General features: G+C 25.3%; 3 protein-coding genes across 5 annotated transcripts in view; 2 read left to right on the top strand and 1 right to left on the bottom strand.

Annotated features, from left to right (window-relative positions):
- The first annotated feature begins 228 nt into the window (after positions 1–228).
- On the top strand, positions 229–4,064 carry LOC127280453 (serine protease gd-like). The gene is made up of 6 exons (XM_051303428.1): positions 229–347; positions 1,813–2,037; positions 2,286–2,460; positions 2,644–2,976; positions 3,123–3,481; positions 3,674–4,064. The coding sequence occupies exons 2-6, from the start codon at positions 1,822–1,824 to the stop codon at positions 3,947–3,949; spliced, it is 1,359 nt and encodes a 452-aa protein (XP_051159385.1). The 5' UTR covers positions 229–347; positions 1,813–1,821; the 3' UTR covers positions 3,950–4,064.
- Positions 4,065–6,010: 1,946 nt separating this feature from the next.
- The window catches only part of LOC127280582 (neutral ceramidase), a 31,503-nt gene continuing 21,565 nt past the window's right edge, over positions 6,011–15,948 (top strand). The window contains exons 1-7 of one of the 3 annotated variants that reach the window (XM_051303660.1): positions 6,011–6,169; positions 9,962–10,138; positions 10,295–10,438; positions 10,733–10,909; positions 11,014–11,141; positions 11,315–11,513; positions 12,064–12,270. In XM_051303660.1, coding sequence (XP_051159617.1) covers positions 9,992–10,138; positions 10,295–10,438; positions 10,733–10,909; positions 11,014–11,141; positions 11,315–11,513; positions 12,064–12,270 — 1,002 coding nt within the window. In that variant the 5' untranslated portion in view covers positions 6,011–6,169; positions 9,962–9,991. Of the gene's footprint in view, positions 6,170–7,160; positions 7,554–8,469; positions 8,567–9,961; positions 10,139–10,294; positions 10,439–10,732; positions 10,910–11,013; positions 11,142–11,314; positions 11,514–12,063; positions 12,271–15,948 lie in introns of those variants that run through there. The other 2 variants (XM_051303659.1, XM_051303661.1) reach the window with 2 other exon arrangements.
- LOC127280585 (adult-specific cuticular protein ACP-20-like) lies at positions 12,522–15,759 on the bottom strand. The gene is made up of 3 exons (XM_051303664.1): positions 15,367–15,759; positions 13,963–14,244; positions 12,522–13,493 (listed from the first exon to the last, which is right to left on the bottom strand). The coding sequence occupies exons 1-3, from the start codon at positions 15,376–15,378 to the stop codon at positions 13,218–13,220; spliced, it is 570 nt and encodes a 189-aa protein (XP_051159621.1). The 5' UTR covers positions 15,379–15,759; the 3' UTR covers positions 12,522–13,217.

Raw genomic sequence — 15,948 nt, 5'->3', positions numbered from 1 at the left:
AGTAAATTATAGGAAATTATTTAAAAAATGTTAATAGAAGTAATTTGGGAAATATGAAATTTATAGCATATGAAAATATAATTTTTTTATTTTATTAAAAAAAAGATAAAATGGAAATTATAATTAAAAAAAAGATTGAGAAAAATTCTTTTGAACAAGAGTACATATAAGAAAGAGGGGTAACCTATATTTGATTTTTGCATGTGTGTGTTAGTGAAGATCATATGTAAATTAAATTGATTAGTCAGCTAATTGGTAACAAGATCGCCATCTTAAAAATGAAATAAGTGAAATATATTTTTGACGAATAGAAAGATGGCTCCTTGTAAAATTCAACATTACTTAATGTAAGTAAATTGTTAATATTTAATATAGAAATAGAAAATTGTTTTCGATTTTTGTGTGTGTAATTTTGTACTATTTTAAATATAATATAAATGTATTTCGTAATATGAATTATTAAAATTATTATAATAACATATTTTCATATATAAAAACACAAAATATATATATATATTCTTACATATACATATTATTTTTTTATTTATAATTTTTAAAAATTTTACTTTTGCGTCAAAATTTCTTTGAATTATATTATAATATTATTTTTTTAAAAAATATTTTCAATGTTTTATAGTATTAAAATTTATAAGAATCTTTCGTACATAAGCAGCTTGGCTTTTTAAACTAGGTGTTGCAGAATAATGTTTTTGCATTTAAAAACCTCTTTTTTAATTTCCAATTTTAATGCATATTTAGGTCAAAATATTTTCTATTATATAATTATAAGTAATTATTATCATATTATTAATAAAAATTATTGTTTATTAAAAATAATTTTTATTCATATTTAACTTTTTATTCTAATTAAATAATACAAAAATTAGAATAAATAAATAAATAATGGATAAATATCGAGGGGGAATTTACTCTTGTAGTCAAGTGTACACTTGCCTGGTAATACTCGGTAATAGCTGTAATATTTTTTAATGTATTGTAATAATAAGTATTATTGTGTAATACCATGTAACACTGTAATACTTGTAATATTGTGGTATTATGGTGTAATACTTTAAAAAATTTAAAGAAAATTAAACCAAATAGAAAATTCGACATTTCTATTGTATAAACTCAATTTAAGATTTATTAAACTAAAAGGTTATGTTATTTAGATGTTAAAAAAATGTTTAACTTTATAAAAATCGATCATTTAAACAAATATGAGAAATTAAAACTAATACCGTAAGTTTCTATCAGTTTCGGTGACCAAAACTACGTGTATTTTGAAGATACTTTGCCCGTCGAAATTGGAAAAAAATGGAAGTATTAAAAATGTTTCAATTACGGCCAGGGAAAAAATTTTTGATCTCAAATAATTTAATAATTAGTAATTGTTTAAATGTGCATCTTCATTAGTAATTGTATTAAAAAAAGATTAAAATAATTTTTTTAATCACATAATTTTTATTTTTTTAACGCAACGTAATTGATGCACTTATCCTAATATTTAAAAATATTTAATTATTTATTTTAAAGTTTTGCTCTTAAATAATAATTTTAAGTAATTTTATTGAAAGTTCTACATATAAGAAAGTGCTATTTGGCGTGTAATATTTTTTGTAATAAAGGGTAATACTCAGTAATATATGTATGTGCGTAATACTTTGTAATACAGTAATATTTTGGTAGTAATATGTAATACTTGTAAAAAGTGTAATACTAAAGTAATAATGGTAATATGTGTAGTTGTAGTCAAGTGTACACAATTTTTACCAGTAAATTCCCCCTCGATAAATATGTATGAATTTACAGAAATTTGGAATGATAATTTTCTACTTATCACTCTTATTCTCGGCGCAGTCCATTATTTCTGGACAATGTCAATTACCGGATTCGCCGTGTCCGAAATATTTTCGCTATTATTATGATGAGAAAATTTGCGAGATTATGGGAATTGTGGAAATTCCACCGCCATTACCAAGACAAGTTCCTCTAATGTTACGAGTGGCATTTAATTTTCTTTCCATTTTACCGGAGGTAAATAATTGTTATTATTATTATTATTATTATTATTATTATTATTATTTAATTGTAATAATTGGTGATAACACATTTTTTACATTCATTTTTTTAAACTATTATTATTGTTATAATAAAAATAATAATAATAATTGTTGTTGTAATTATTATTAATTATATTATTATAATTATTAAATAATAACTTTAAATTATTTAGTTAATAAAAGAATTGATGATAATATAAAAAAATATTTATATCATTTAAGAAACACAATGGAAGTTTAGAATTTATTAAACCGCAGAACGTTTATGCTCCGGTTCAACAGGCAATTGACGAAGGAAAATCGCTATTTTATCGAATTCGATTTCCTGTACAGCAACCGTTACCATTTATTAAAGAAATTCATTTTAACAATCAACTCATGTGTGTTGGTCCTGCAGGTGGTTTTTTTAATATAAATATACATATATATTTATTAATAATTAGTTATTACTTTAACTAATAAATAATTTCTTAAGAAAAACATAATTAACTCAATTCGTTGAATGGAAATTTCTATATATTCTAAATATAGTGTGAATTTATTATTTATACTAAATAGAAATTGTTTTTAATTATTCTAGATAAATGGCCAATTGTTAACATAATTGATTATGCAAAAATTCTCTATCCTCCGGGATTTCTCTTTCGATTCAATAATCAAGTTCCGCTGAATAATAATAATAATAATAATTCAAATTTTTCTTTGATGACACCAGCAAATGAAAATGTGAGAATTGAGAGAAATTGTGGCTCATCGAAAGTCACAAATTTATCAATTCTTTATCTTAATGAAAATAGTGATAAAACATATCCTGGTCAATGGCCTTGGTTGACAGCAATTTTTGTACGATCAAAAACTACATTTGAATTTAAATGTACCGGAAGTCTCATTACTCCAAAACATATTATTTCAGGTATTTTTCTGTTTATATTTTAATAAAAAAAAAAAAAATTCAAAATTAAAATAAAATTTAAATAAAAAATAATTTTTTTAATCGCTTTTAAAGGAGAGAAAATTTTCCATATCAATATGAAAAAGTATTTCATTGAAATTTTACAGTGGCCCATTGTTTTATACAAAATAGAGCAAAAATTGTTGACGAAGTGTACGTTTATCTTGGCAAATATTATCTTGATGTTGAAAACGAATTGGAATCGGTGGGACGAACAATTTCTGAAATTAGATATCATCCTGATTATATACAAATTCCATATCCACATTCTGATTCGGATTTAGCAATTCTTGTGTTGTCAAATTCTGTTAAATATACAATGAATGTTCAACCAATTTGCTTATGGGATGGAGCAATTGATTTGGAGAAAATTATTGGCAAATCGGGCATTGTTGTGGGATGGGGAAAATATGGTGAAAATTTTAATGGCGAACCACAAATGATGAGTGAAACAATTGTCTCACAGGTAAAATGAAATGAATTTTTTTCTTACTATTATTATTATAGTGTATTCGATTTAAAAAGCCCGCGCGCTTCAGTCAGTGGAAGTTGAGTAATGACACTATCCCCACTCCTAGAAAATTGAAACGCTTTTCTTTTTACAAATAGTGTCAAGGAATAGAATATTAAAATAAAAATAGTTTCTCTTTAATTTCAGGAAGACTGTTTACGCAGCAATATTGCGTTTCTAATTATAACGTCAAATCGAACATTCTGCGCTGGTAATAGAAATGGAAAAGGTCCATGCAATGGAGATAGTGGAAGTGGACTACAAATATTGAATCCCGAAACTGGAAAATACCATTTACGTGGACTCGTGTCGTTGTCATTGTCCGACAATGAAAGAAAGTCCTGTGATTTAAAGCAATATGTTGTTTATACTGATCTTGCGAAACATCGTAACTGGATAGAAAATGCAATTTCTGACGTATAACATTTTTGGTAAAATTATTTTTTATAACTTTTAAATTCTATTTATAAAAATAATTATTAATTCCCATAATAATATAATTATTCATCTATATATTATTTTTATAAAATTATTTTAAATTGTATATTATAAAAAATTGTAAATTCCCATTGTAAACTATATTTTAAAGTGTTATAGAATAAAAAAAATTGGTAATTGTCATAAATAATGAAATTTCTTTTTATGCAGTGTTATAATATGAAAAAAACCATAATTTCCATATTTTGCCTAATAACTGTGAATTTAAATATGTGAAATAAGATTTTTCTTGTCATATTGAATGCAATTTCTTTCGAAACATTGATTTTTATACAGCATGTTATATGTGTATTAAAAAATAATGCACATTGAATGAAAGACATTTGATACAGGAAACAGGAACATTCGCATAACTTGTTTCGCAAGAGTTAATTTTACGATTCTTCTATAAACTTGGAATTTTTCATTTAGGTCACTGACAAAGCGAAATCATTTTTTTTATATTTAACATTAATAACCATTAATTTTTCAATACCATAAATAAATTTTAATTTTATATGTATATATAAAATATTAAATACTAATTAGTGTATATTTTGTATTATTATAAAAAATAAAATATAAAATTAAAATAATAATAAATTAGGTGTACGATTATTAATTAAGATTTAATATTACAATTACTATTTATATATATATATGTAATATTATAATTAAAATTCACGAAAATTTAAGTATCTGGTTAAGAAATTTTTATAGGTGGTGGGGGTGAATTAAACGCAGCGTGATTGGTGGTTGCATTACCTCCACTTCTGTGAACGCGCGAAACGTAGACGCGCTATCCCCACTATTTTTTTGCGGCGAGCGCTTCACTCTAGGAGTGGGGGTATCGCACTATGATTGGTTGTACCGCTATCCGTACTACTAACAAAAGTAGCGCGCTCCTTTTTGTTATTTTAAGATTCATTCTATCACTATATTTATAGCAATGGAAAATAATTTTTTTTAGCAATAGAATCTTCTTTAATAAGCATTTTTTGTTCATCGCTTTAATTAGAAAGAAAAAATATATCTACTTTTAATCAAATAATTAAAATACAAAAATTTTGGTTTTCTAAAAACTTGTTGATTTATTAAAATTAAATATTTTTAGATATCAAAATTATCATTTTAGGCCAATTGAATTGCAAACTGTTCGTTAATAGTATAACGTATTTATTATCATTGTGTAATGACACCCTCTCACTTTCTCTATAGTCATCGACCATTGGATGGTCGTTGAAAGTGATAGTTTTCGCATCAACGTTGAGTCGTGTGGTTTGATATAGTTGAAATTTATAATAAAAAATAACGGAAAAGTGAAACACCTTTAAATGTCGTGACCTCAAAAAAAAATATGATAAATTAAGTGAATGTTTTTTCTGAATATATTGATATACACATGTAGTGGGGGTTTTTCAGTATTTTTTATTTCTTTTTATGAGTGAGCGAAGAATTCGTTAAAGTAGATTAAAAAAAAGTTAACAAACTTCTTATTCAACAAATTAAATGCAATTTTATTAAAAAATTTTTTTCAATTTTATGATTTGTATAAAGAAATTATTTTAACATTTCTAAAAATATTTAATTAAAGAAACGGATTTTTTCATGTCATTCAGAACTAAACAAAATTTAAGTTACAATTAAAATTATAACTTACCTTTAATAATTGCTGAAATAATTGTTCAGATGTTAAAAAATATTTGTTTTTCAAATAAGAAAATTAAAAAATCAACAGTACCAAATTATTTATATAAATTTTGAATAAACAGAAAATTTTAATCAAACATAAAAAAAATTTTTTTGTTTCTAAAATAGTGAAAAATAATAATAAAATAAGTGAAACTAAATCAATTTTTAAATTTTGTTTCTTTGAAAAAAATCGACATTCTTTTTTTTTAAATTATATATAGCATATGATAATGCTTACATAATTATTATAATTTTTTGATAATTATTAAAAGAAGAATCGTAAAAAAAGTGAGGGGGGGGGGTATTTTTTTGCAATTCTAATTTAATAGGTGTTGAATAGAGTATAATGCCAGCTATTGCATTTCATCGGCCATTTAGAAATGTTTCTGAGAGTTTTTGGTTATTATTACTAAATTCATCGTCAAACGATCCTGGAATGTGATGTAAACATTTACGATTAAATTTACCACAATGGTAAGTATATTAAATTTTTTTTTTATATGTATTGCTTAATTAAATAATAACGTTAATACTAACCATTTTTTTAATATGAAAAATATTAATAATTATCATGTCGATAATAATAATTTAATTAACAACATTTATAAAAATATTAAAAATATTTATTAATTTATCAATTAATCCTTATAAATAATTAATTATTTACTTGAAAAACTTAAATATTTTTCACTCATTAATTTTTTTTTGCAACGCTTTTGATGTATTTTTTATTTATTATTAACCACTATTTTTATCATATTATTTTTCTAAATTTAATTTTGAAAAAAAGACATTTTTTTCATACTTATTATAATTTTGCAGTTAAATTTTACTATTTTCTTTTTATGTCAAATTGAAACAAGATCCTTGCGAAGTGATTCTCAATACGAAAATTTATTTGATTCTTCCTTTATAGAAGATATCAATAGTATAGCGTGAAAAGGGTTTGAAAAACCCCTTAATCCCCTCTGTTTTATTTCAGACATTGTGGAACAAAAGAGAAGCGAAAAAAAACGGAAGTAAAAGTTGGTGCAATGTCTTTAGGTATATATAAATTGCGAGTAATAATGTCGCGTAATGTTTTTTAGATAACAAGATGACAATATCTGAGCGAGTTTATTGGCTTTTATAATATAATGTTCTTCAAATAATAGAAGCAATAAAAAAATAATTTTTTTCCTTTGATAAAAATTTCATCCATTATGTTACTTATGAATGGTTCAAAATATCTGAATTATAAGGATGCAATGCAGTAAATCTAAACGTTAAAAATTATATTTATACAATAAGTTTTTGTTTTTTGGTCATTTAAAAAAGGTTTTTTTCCATTACTGTGTTGAGATTAAATTTATCTTTGATTTTCAATATAGATATACACAATAGATAAGAAAACAATAACACGTTTCCCGTATCCCCACTCTTCATTGCAACTGGACAAGTCACGAGCATAATAGATAATAGAAGAAGAAAAAAAGTCAGGCAACAACTATTCGAAACGATCTGTAAACTAATCTTGTCAGACCAGTCACGTCGTGTATACCCTCGGTTCTCTTCTGTGTCCTCGAATTTTCAGTGTCTCACCGTTTGACCGTTCCGCTTCCATTGTTCTCTTACACTTAAAAATTAAAAAAAATTCACAGCTGCCTTGAAACAAAAATTGACGACAAAAAAAGAAAAAGTCGTAAATAAAATGTGTACAATTTTTTTTTTTGCATAAGAATTAATGGCGAAAAAGTGAAAGTGAATATTTTTATATATTTACCTGGATGGTACGAAATTATGTCACACACGAAAGTCTCAACCAGACACGTGGTATTTCATTGAGATAAATAAGGATATTAATATCATCCTAAAAATAGTTGAGTATTGTTTTATGTAATAAATAATTTTAGAAAAATTATTATTATTATTTATAGAAAAAGTTCACTATTATTTATAATTAAACAAATTTAAAGAGAATTATTTTTGGAACGAAAAAGTAAATTTTACTTTTTACTACAAAAATTAGTTTATTTCATAAATTTTTTTAATAATAATAAATAATTATTGATTAACGTAAATATAATATTATAAACAAATTGTTCATTTATATATATATATACTATTTTATTGTACAATCATAATAAAGTACAAAGAAAAAATTTTTAACTAGATAGAAAATTTATGCATTGCAAAATTTTTTAATAGACGTTACAAATATTTTTGCAAAATTACAACAATGAGAATTATACTTATATATTCAACATTAAAAAAAAAGAAAAAAAATTGCTAAACATAAAAACTATATCATGATCGAAGGATTAAAAAAATAATTTTTTTAAAAATATTAATAGAGAAAGGCGAATGTTTAATGCAACAGGAAAAAAAATTCTATAGGATCTTTCTCTCTCTCGTTCTTTCTTTCTGTCTCTTTCTATGTATATTTTCATCTCTTTCCATTGGACGATCTCTCATTCTTATACTGTGAGTGACTCTCTCAAGTTAGTTAACCAATGTATGAGCAAAGGAATTGGTCCAGATTATGAGATGAGAGTTAAAAGTGATGATAATATGTTAAAAGTAAAATTTTCAAAAAATTTAAAGAAAAAAATTTTAAATAAAATAAATTAATCAAAAACGTGATTATTATTGAAAGAGAAAAAAAAGAAGAAATATTATAATACTTCAAAGTGTTTACTGCGTTATTGCGGATAATAGTTTTATATATATATATATATATATATATATATATATATATATATATATATATGTGTGTGTATGAATGTATTTATTGCATTTAGTTGACGTTTTATTCAACGAAAGGAATGTAATCAGGTGTTCCAATTACTATAAAGGAAATTGTTCTTTGGTGTGTTGAAACTTCAGAGACAGGTTAGTGCTCTGTTTTTTTTTTTTTTTTTTTTTTTTTACTTTTTTTTGCTGTTGACATATTTACTTTTTTTTATATCTTTATATATCCATAACTGAGATAGTCAATTAATATTATTTGTTTGGAAAGATAGATTTTATTTTTCTTCACTTGAAACTCAACGTTAATGCGTCTATTATATTATTTATATTTAACAATAATAATATATATTATCAGGACCATTTATAATGATATTTTTACATTATTTATATATGTATATACTGGTTTAAATTTTGAGGTTATGGTCGTCCCTTGACTCGTGACCTTGAATTTTGATAGGTTATGTTTTCCTCTTGGACTTAAGTTTTGAGGTTATGTTCGAAAAACTTTCTGAATATGTAAAATAATATTTATTGAGATTACATAAAATTTTGACCTTTTTTCTGCTCGTAAAAAGTTTTAATTATTTGTGTCAGATAGTAAATGTCCGAATACTCTTCACAATAAATATGCATTTAAGTAAGATATAAATAAATGCTCGTATAGACAAATACAGTAAACCCTCTCTCAGTAAAGCCGCTTCCCCAGTTTGTCGAGCGAGCTTTTCCCCCACTGATGCAAGTGTCTCTCGAATTTTATTTACTTTAATCTCAGTAGTGCCCGTGTAATATGTAATTATGTACCAGCGAGTCGAAAGTGGGGGAATCTCAGTTCTTGGAAAAACATTGCCTCTTTCCGCGTTGTCCGGGTTTACTGGGATGGTTGACATAAAAATAGTTAAAAAAAGCCAACAATAATGATAAAAAAAATCAAATTCTGTTGGTAATCTAAATTATTGTCAGTTGATAACGTAGGAGTTTGCATTAACAACTGACGATAATGCAGAAATCTGTATATAAAAAATTGTTAATAACATAATCTTTAAATTAAAGAAAACATTTCATTAATTCAAAATATTCCTTTATATCAAAGAAATGCTACTTTGATTTAAATTTACTAGCAATGTATATGCTTATGATCAGCTTTCCTGGAAAAATTCTGGACTATAATCAGAAATTAATTAGATTTATTTTAAATTCAAAATGGCGGATGAATTTGTTTAAATTCATCGTATTTGCTTGAAACTTCTTACTAGAGAGTTTTCGACGTCGTTAATTAAAAATTTATGCCATATTCTTTAGTAATAAATTCTAATTATTATTAATAAAAATTTATTTTATATGAAACGACAATTGACTTTTATTTTGTGTGAATGTTATCATTGTACTACACGTTTCGATGATAATGTCATATATATTTATATATATTGTGATTAGATATTGAAAATGTTTAAATTAATTTCCTGTATTTTTGTAAACAAAAAAAAAAAGGAAAAAGTTAATTTTTTTCTATAAACAATTGCATTGTTTGCATTGCAGTAAGTACGAGCGAAAATTTTACAATATTGAATGGATTCGTTGAGAGTTCCATACACAGGACAATGTGGACTAATCAAGATATTCATCGCTCTTATTATTCTACCAGCAGTAATTGCGTCTTACAGTATTGGTGTTGGAATTGCTGACACCACAGGGCCAACAGCGGAAGTTGTATTTGTAAGTATTTTGCAGAAAGAAAAATATTCAATTCTTTAAAAAAAATACCTACATATATATATATTTCTTTTTAAAATAAAAATTAATTTTTCCTAATGATAAAAAATTCTTTATTATTAATTTTTTTATAATTATTATTTAATTATTATTTTTCAGATGGGATATGCATCTATCAAACAGAAAGGCACGGGCCTTCATTTGAGAACTTTTTCTCGGGCATTTATTATTGACGATGGCGAGGAGAGATTTGTTTTTGTTAGTGTAGATAGTGCCATGATAAGTTATGGAGTTAAAAAGGAGGTAAGAGCATTATATAATGACAAAAATTTCTATCTCAAGTTCTGATCTCGGCTAAGTATCTTCAGTCGGTATTATAGATTTCTATCTTACTGACAGTTGATAAAACAGCCCTGTCATAAATCGCAACTCTATTGATAGTATCGATGGATCTATCGATCTTGTTGTTACTGTCCGTTACTGCATTACCGACTGTAGATACTTAGCCAAAATAAGAGCCTGGATTACTACTCGTAGTAAATTTAATTCTCTTTTATTAAAATAAAATTTAAAAATATATTTTAAAATGTCTCGTAGATTATTGAAAGACTGAAAAAGAAATTCGGTGATTTGTACACCGATGAGAATGTAATGATAAGTGGAACACATACACATTCATCGCCAGGTGGATTTATGATGGATGTACTTTTTGATCTCACTATATTTGGATTCGTCAAGCAAACGTTTCTTGCACTAGTCAATGGAATCACAAATGTTAGTAATATTCAAATTATTTGGATAAATGAAAAATAAAATTTTATTTAAAAATGAAAATTTATTGTTTTTTAACACAAAAAATTGGGAATTTTTTCTTTTAGAGTATTGAAAGGGCCCATAATACAATAGTGCCTGGAAGAATTTTAATATCACAAGGCGAAATTTTTGGTGCAAATATCAATAGAAGTCCACAGGCGTATCTAAATAATCCAGCAGCCGAGAGAGAAAAGTATAATGATTATAAGTTTTTATATTATTTTGAAAGAAAAAGTAGTTTAAAAAAAGAAAAAAGGTTTTCTTTTGTTTTTATATTAGTAAATCATTGATTTAAACTAATGTAAAATAGAAGATAAATTAAAAATGTATATAAATAATAATGAAAAAATTTTTAATGTTTTTTAGATATCAACACGACGTGGATAAGACAATGACACAACTTCATTTTATTGGTGCTAATGATCAACCCCTCGGAGCAATTAGTTGGTTCGCTGTTCATCCAACTAGCATGAATAATACTAATCGTCTTGTGTCAAGTGACAATGTTGGTTATGCTTCAATTCTTCTTGAGCAAACAATGAATAAAGGTTATTTAATTGGAAAGGTAATGTGGGTTTATTTCTATTTTTGTTTTCTTCTTTTTAAACGGAAATACAATAAAATACATTTTTAAATCACAAAAATTGTGTAACAAAAGCTTCTTATAGATTATTCAATACATTTTTAAAAAAAGTTGCTAGTAGAGACAAAACATATTAATTTTTTTTTAATGTTTGAATTAAAAAAATATATTTATAACCAAAGTACCTCTCATTTAGTAGTATAGAAATATACCTAACATTAATTTCAAATTTCATGAGAATCAAGGGGCCACTTCTGAAATTTTCACTCTGTATTAATGTAATGTTTATATTGAAACGCGCAATTAAAATTTTTTTTATTCACATTTTTTAAAAATATATTATTATTTAAATACAGTAAATTTAAGTCAATTCAATTTGTTTTTGAATATTTATACACAATAGTATTTTACTATTTTACCACCGATAAGTATTGTTTTTTTAGCAATATTTTAAAATATTAAAAAACAAATATTTAACTAAATATTATTAATTGAATTTACATAAATTTAAAAGTCATTTAATTTTTTAAAGGGTTCATTTGTGTCGGCATTCGCGTCCAGTAATTTAGGCGATGTTTCACCAAACACTCGTGGACCAAAGTGTGAATTTTCCGGAGATCCATGCACTGTCCAATACACGTGTTCGGGCAAAAAAGAAAGATGCTTTTCCTCTGGTCCTGGTAAGGATATGTTCGAAAGCACCAGTATCATCGCTCATAAATTATATGAGAAATCATTGGTAAGTCATAAAAAATTTTATTCAAATAAAATTTTTATTGTTAGCAGAAATTGTTTTTCAATTTTTTTAAATTATAACTTTTTACATTAGATTTTATGCTGCTTTTATAAAATTTACTTTTTTCTTTTTGTGTAAAAAAAAATTTTTAATTTTGTTCTTCAACTTATTTGTTTGTCTGTCTGTTGACAGATAAAAGGAATAGGTATTATATTTTTCTCATATTTCAAAGAGAATTCAAATAGTCAAACAAGAACATTATAAAACACTTTATTTGTCAAGGATTTTTTTAAAATACAAATGCAAAGAACAATGACTGCATTGTTCTTATAAAAAAAAATAATAATAATATTAATAATTACAACAAGTTTGATGATATTTTACAATCGTAATTAATAAATATTTAACGCTGTCAATTATAAAGTTGAGCATAAATGTTTTGTGAAGATATCATATCGCTTTAAATAAACTTTAAAACGATCGCTTCTCTATGTAAAGGTGGAATGTCCTATCTCTCTATTCATATATATGTGTTAACAGATGCATTTTATGGGGGATGAAACGCGAATCACTATATAGATATAAAATAAAAAAAAAATCTCAGAGGACAAATAATTCGTGTCTAGAATGAACGTATTTCAATATTTACATTTTCGTTTGATTATTAACAATCGCGGAAAAATAAATCTTTCGATATGATATTTATTTATTCATTTAAATTTAAAAACAACAAAAATCCGGAAAAGTTTAATTTTCCAAATTTTTATTTCATTAAAAATTTTTTAAATTCAGTAGACCCTCGATATATGGACGGACTTAAAATAAATACACTGTAGCCTTGATTATTGAGACACAGTATATAATTATTATTTATCGAGAAAGAGTACTGTATTTTGATGTTTTTTTTAAATTAGAAAATTTGTTGAGAAATACGTTAAAGTTGGAAAAATTTAATATCCTAAATGACCGTGATGAGTGGGTACAATGGCTGGTGCTACGTATTTGGCAACAGGTGTTGGATGTACAGCGTGGCCAATTTTTTTAACAACAGCATTAAAACCATTGTGTGGGTCGGCAGTGTATTCCACTATTCTAATGGTGCCATCAGGCTCGTTTAAACTGTATGATCCCTTAACGACATCACCGTCTCGTTCCTCATGAGCGCTTTTTACATCTCCAGTCGAGGGATCATTGACACCATAATTGTAGGCGTACTTTGGATAAGCCTGAAAGAAATAATTTTTCTTTAATGAACAATCGAAACAAAGAAAAACGTGTGTCACGCTTTAAAAAATGTGAAAACTATTTTTAAAAAGGATAATTAAAAAAAAATCGCTACCTGGAATTGAACCCCAGGTGGAAAATTATGAATTAATGCTCTTGACCTCTCGGCTACATTGTAATTTCTAATATATTTACAAATGAAATTCTTTTTTCTATACCACCAGAAAAGGAAACTTTAAATTAACTTTTTATATATGAAAGAAGAAGAAGAATTCTTTTTCTAAATTATTTAAAATTTTATTAAATTTAGCTTAACGTGACTTAAGGCCAGGTCCAAGTCGTGTCAGCTGTTCCATTGAAACTTCAAAGGAACAGCTGACTCGACTTGGAGCTGGCCTTAAGAGACAATGAGCGCGCATTGGAGTGAATTTTTTAATTACATTGTAAATCGTGCTAATTATTATTACTTACATATGAATCGTGATGTTCGTCATGATGTCCGTCATTATGGCCGTAGGCGTTCACGTAACCATTACCATAACCGCCATTATAACCATTGTAAAGTCCATAACCACCGTAACCGGGACCGTAGGCAATTTTATTCACAACCGGCACCAAGCCAACTGGCGCAACCGGTGCCGCATATCCATAACCGTCCGCTAAACCATTGTACCCAACGTCACCGTATCCATAACCGTCATATTCCGTAATCACCGCATTGCTGCCAACTACCACTGCGATAACAACTGCGACCTATTGAAATTAATGAAAAATTTATTAAATATATTAAATTAATAATCAATAATATATTATATACATATAAAATTATTTATTGAATTTATAAAAAAGATAATAAAATAAAATTGTGAATATTAATATTAAAATTTGAATTAAAAGATTAAAATATAATATAATATTAAAATGATTAATATTATTAAATTTTAAAAATATCTATTGGCTATTTCAAAATACGTTTTTAAAATTTGATTTAATTATAAAGTTAATTATTATCAAAGTACTAAATTTATATTCATCTCATATTTTCATATATCAAAATTATTATTCTCTTGCATTATTATATTAAATACATTTTAATCAAAGAAAACAAAAATCGAGTAAATAAATTTACACATTAATAATCAAATTCATTTGCTATGCAGATAATATTTGTTTTCATTTAAATAAATAATTTCACAAATGCCTTTAATTTATAATACTTTAAAATAAAAATAAGCATACAATATAATATATTATACGAAATTAAATTGTATTTATATTACACCCAGAAAAATGATATATTTGTCTCACATCCTAATAAATATTTATTTGATTTAAATAAAATTTTTTATTTACGTCAAATAAATAGGCTAGTAGGCTGTGAGACAAATATACGTTTATTTAACTCGAATATATTATATTTGATTCAAATAAAACATTTCTTTGGGTGTATGCATAATATTTTATAATATTATTATTCAACTAGAATTTCATTTGACACAAATAATTTTCCCTCGCAAAATAAATGAAAAATTTTTCAAAAATTCTTTTCCTCAAGGAAAAAACAAAAAAATTATTATCAACACGGGAAAGTAGATGTAAATTATTCTTTAACGGTGAAAACTTGAAAAATATTTTTATAGAAATTGAAACGTTACAATTTTTCAAATAACTATTTTAAAAATTTTTAAATTAAACTAAAAGTTTAATAAAGTGAAAACGTATATATATTTTAAAAAATAACTTTTATCACACTATAAAGAAAATAAAGATTTTCTTTTTCTTGATGATGAAAATGTTTAACACTACAACCAAATAAAAGAAATTCTTGTCCTATTATTATAATATTAGAAAACACTTTTTTTCTTTTTGACGTACCTCGAAGAACATGTTTTGTTGATTTGTTTAAGCTGCGGAAATGCGAACTAATATCACCACTGTCCATTCCAGCCTCTTTTATAGGGAGTTAATGGTGGTGGCGTTTGCCTGCTCCAGAATGACGGAGCTCCCGTTTGTCTTACTTGTTGTGTAATTCAAGGTCTCGTACTATAACTTTTTTTTTCTTCATCAATGAAACCTGCGTTACCGAATGTCTATACGCGACGACGACGACGACGACGATAAATGACCGCGAGGACCCGGGCAATAGACCGCGGATTTTCTGAAGGACGCACATATAGTGTATATAAATAAGCATAGAAAAAAAATTTGTCGTGACTAAATATAAAGTTTTTTTACACTATCCCATAACTCACGATGAGAAGAATATACTTAAAATAAGAATAATTTCATAAAAATACGAATAATATTCTTAAAATAAAAATAACTTGATGAAAATACGAAGAGTAAAATAGGAAAAAAATAAGAATAATATTCATAAAATAATAAAATATTCTTTAAATAAGAATTTTCTTGAATTTAAAAAATTGATACAAATAAGAATAATATTTTTTTGAAGTA

This window comes from Leptopilina boulardi, unplaced genomic scaffold (genome assembly GCF_019393585.1).
Source record: "Leptopilina boulardi isolate dan_hultmark-lab unplaced genomic scaffold, ZJU_Lbou_2.1 LbouV2_248, whole genome shotgun sequence".
Taxonomy (NCBI): domain Eukaryota; kingdom Metazoa; phylum Arthropoda; class Insecta; order Hymenoptera; family Figitidae; genus Leptopilina; species Leptopilina boulardi.
The sequence above is the reverse complement of the archived record's forward strand: the minus strand, read 5'-3'. Positions and strand labels throughout refer to the sequence as shown.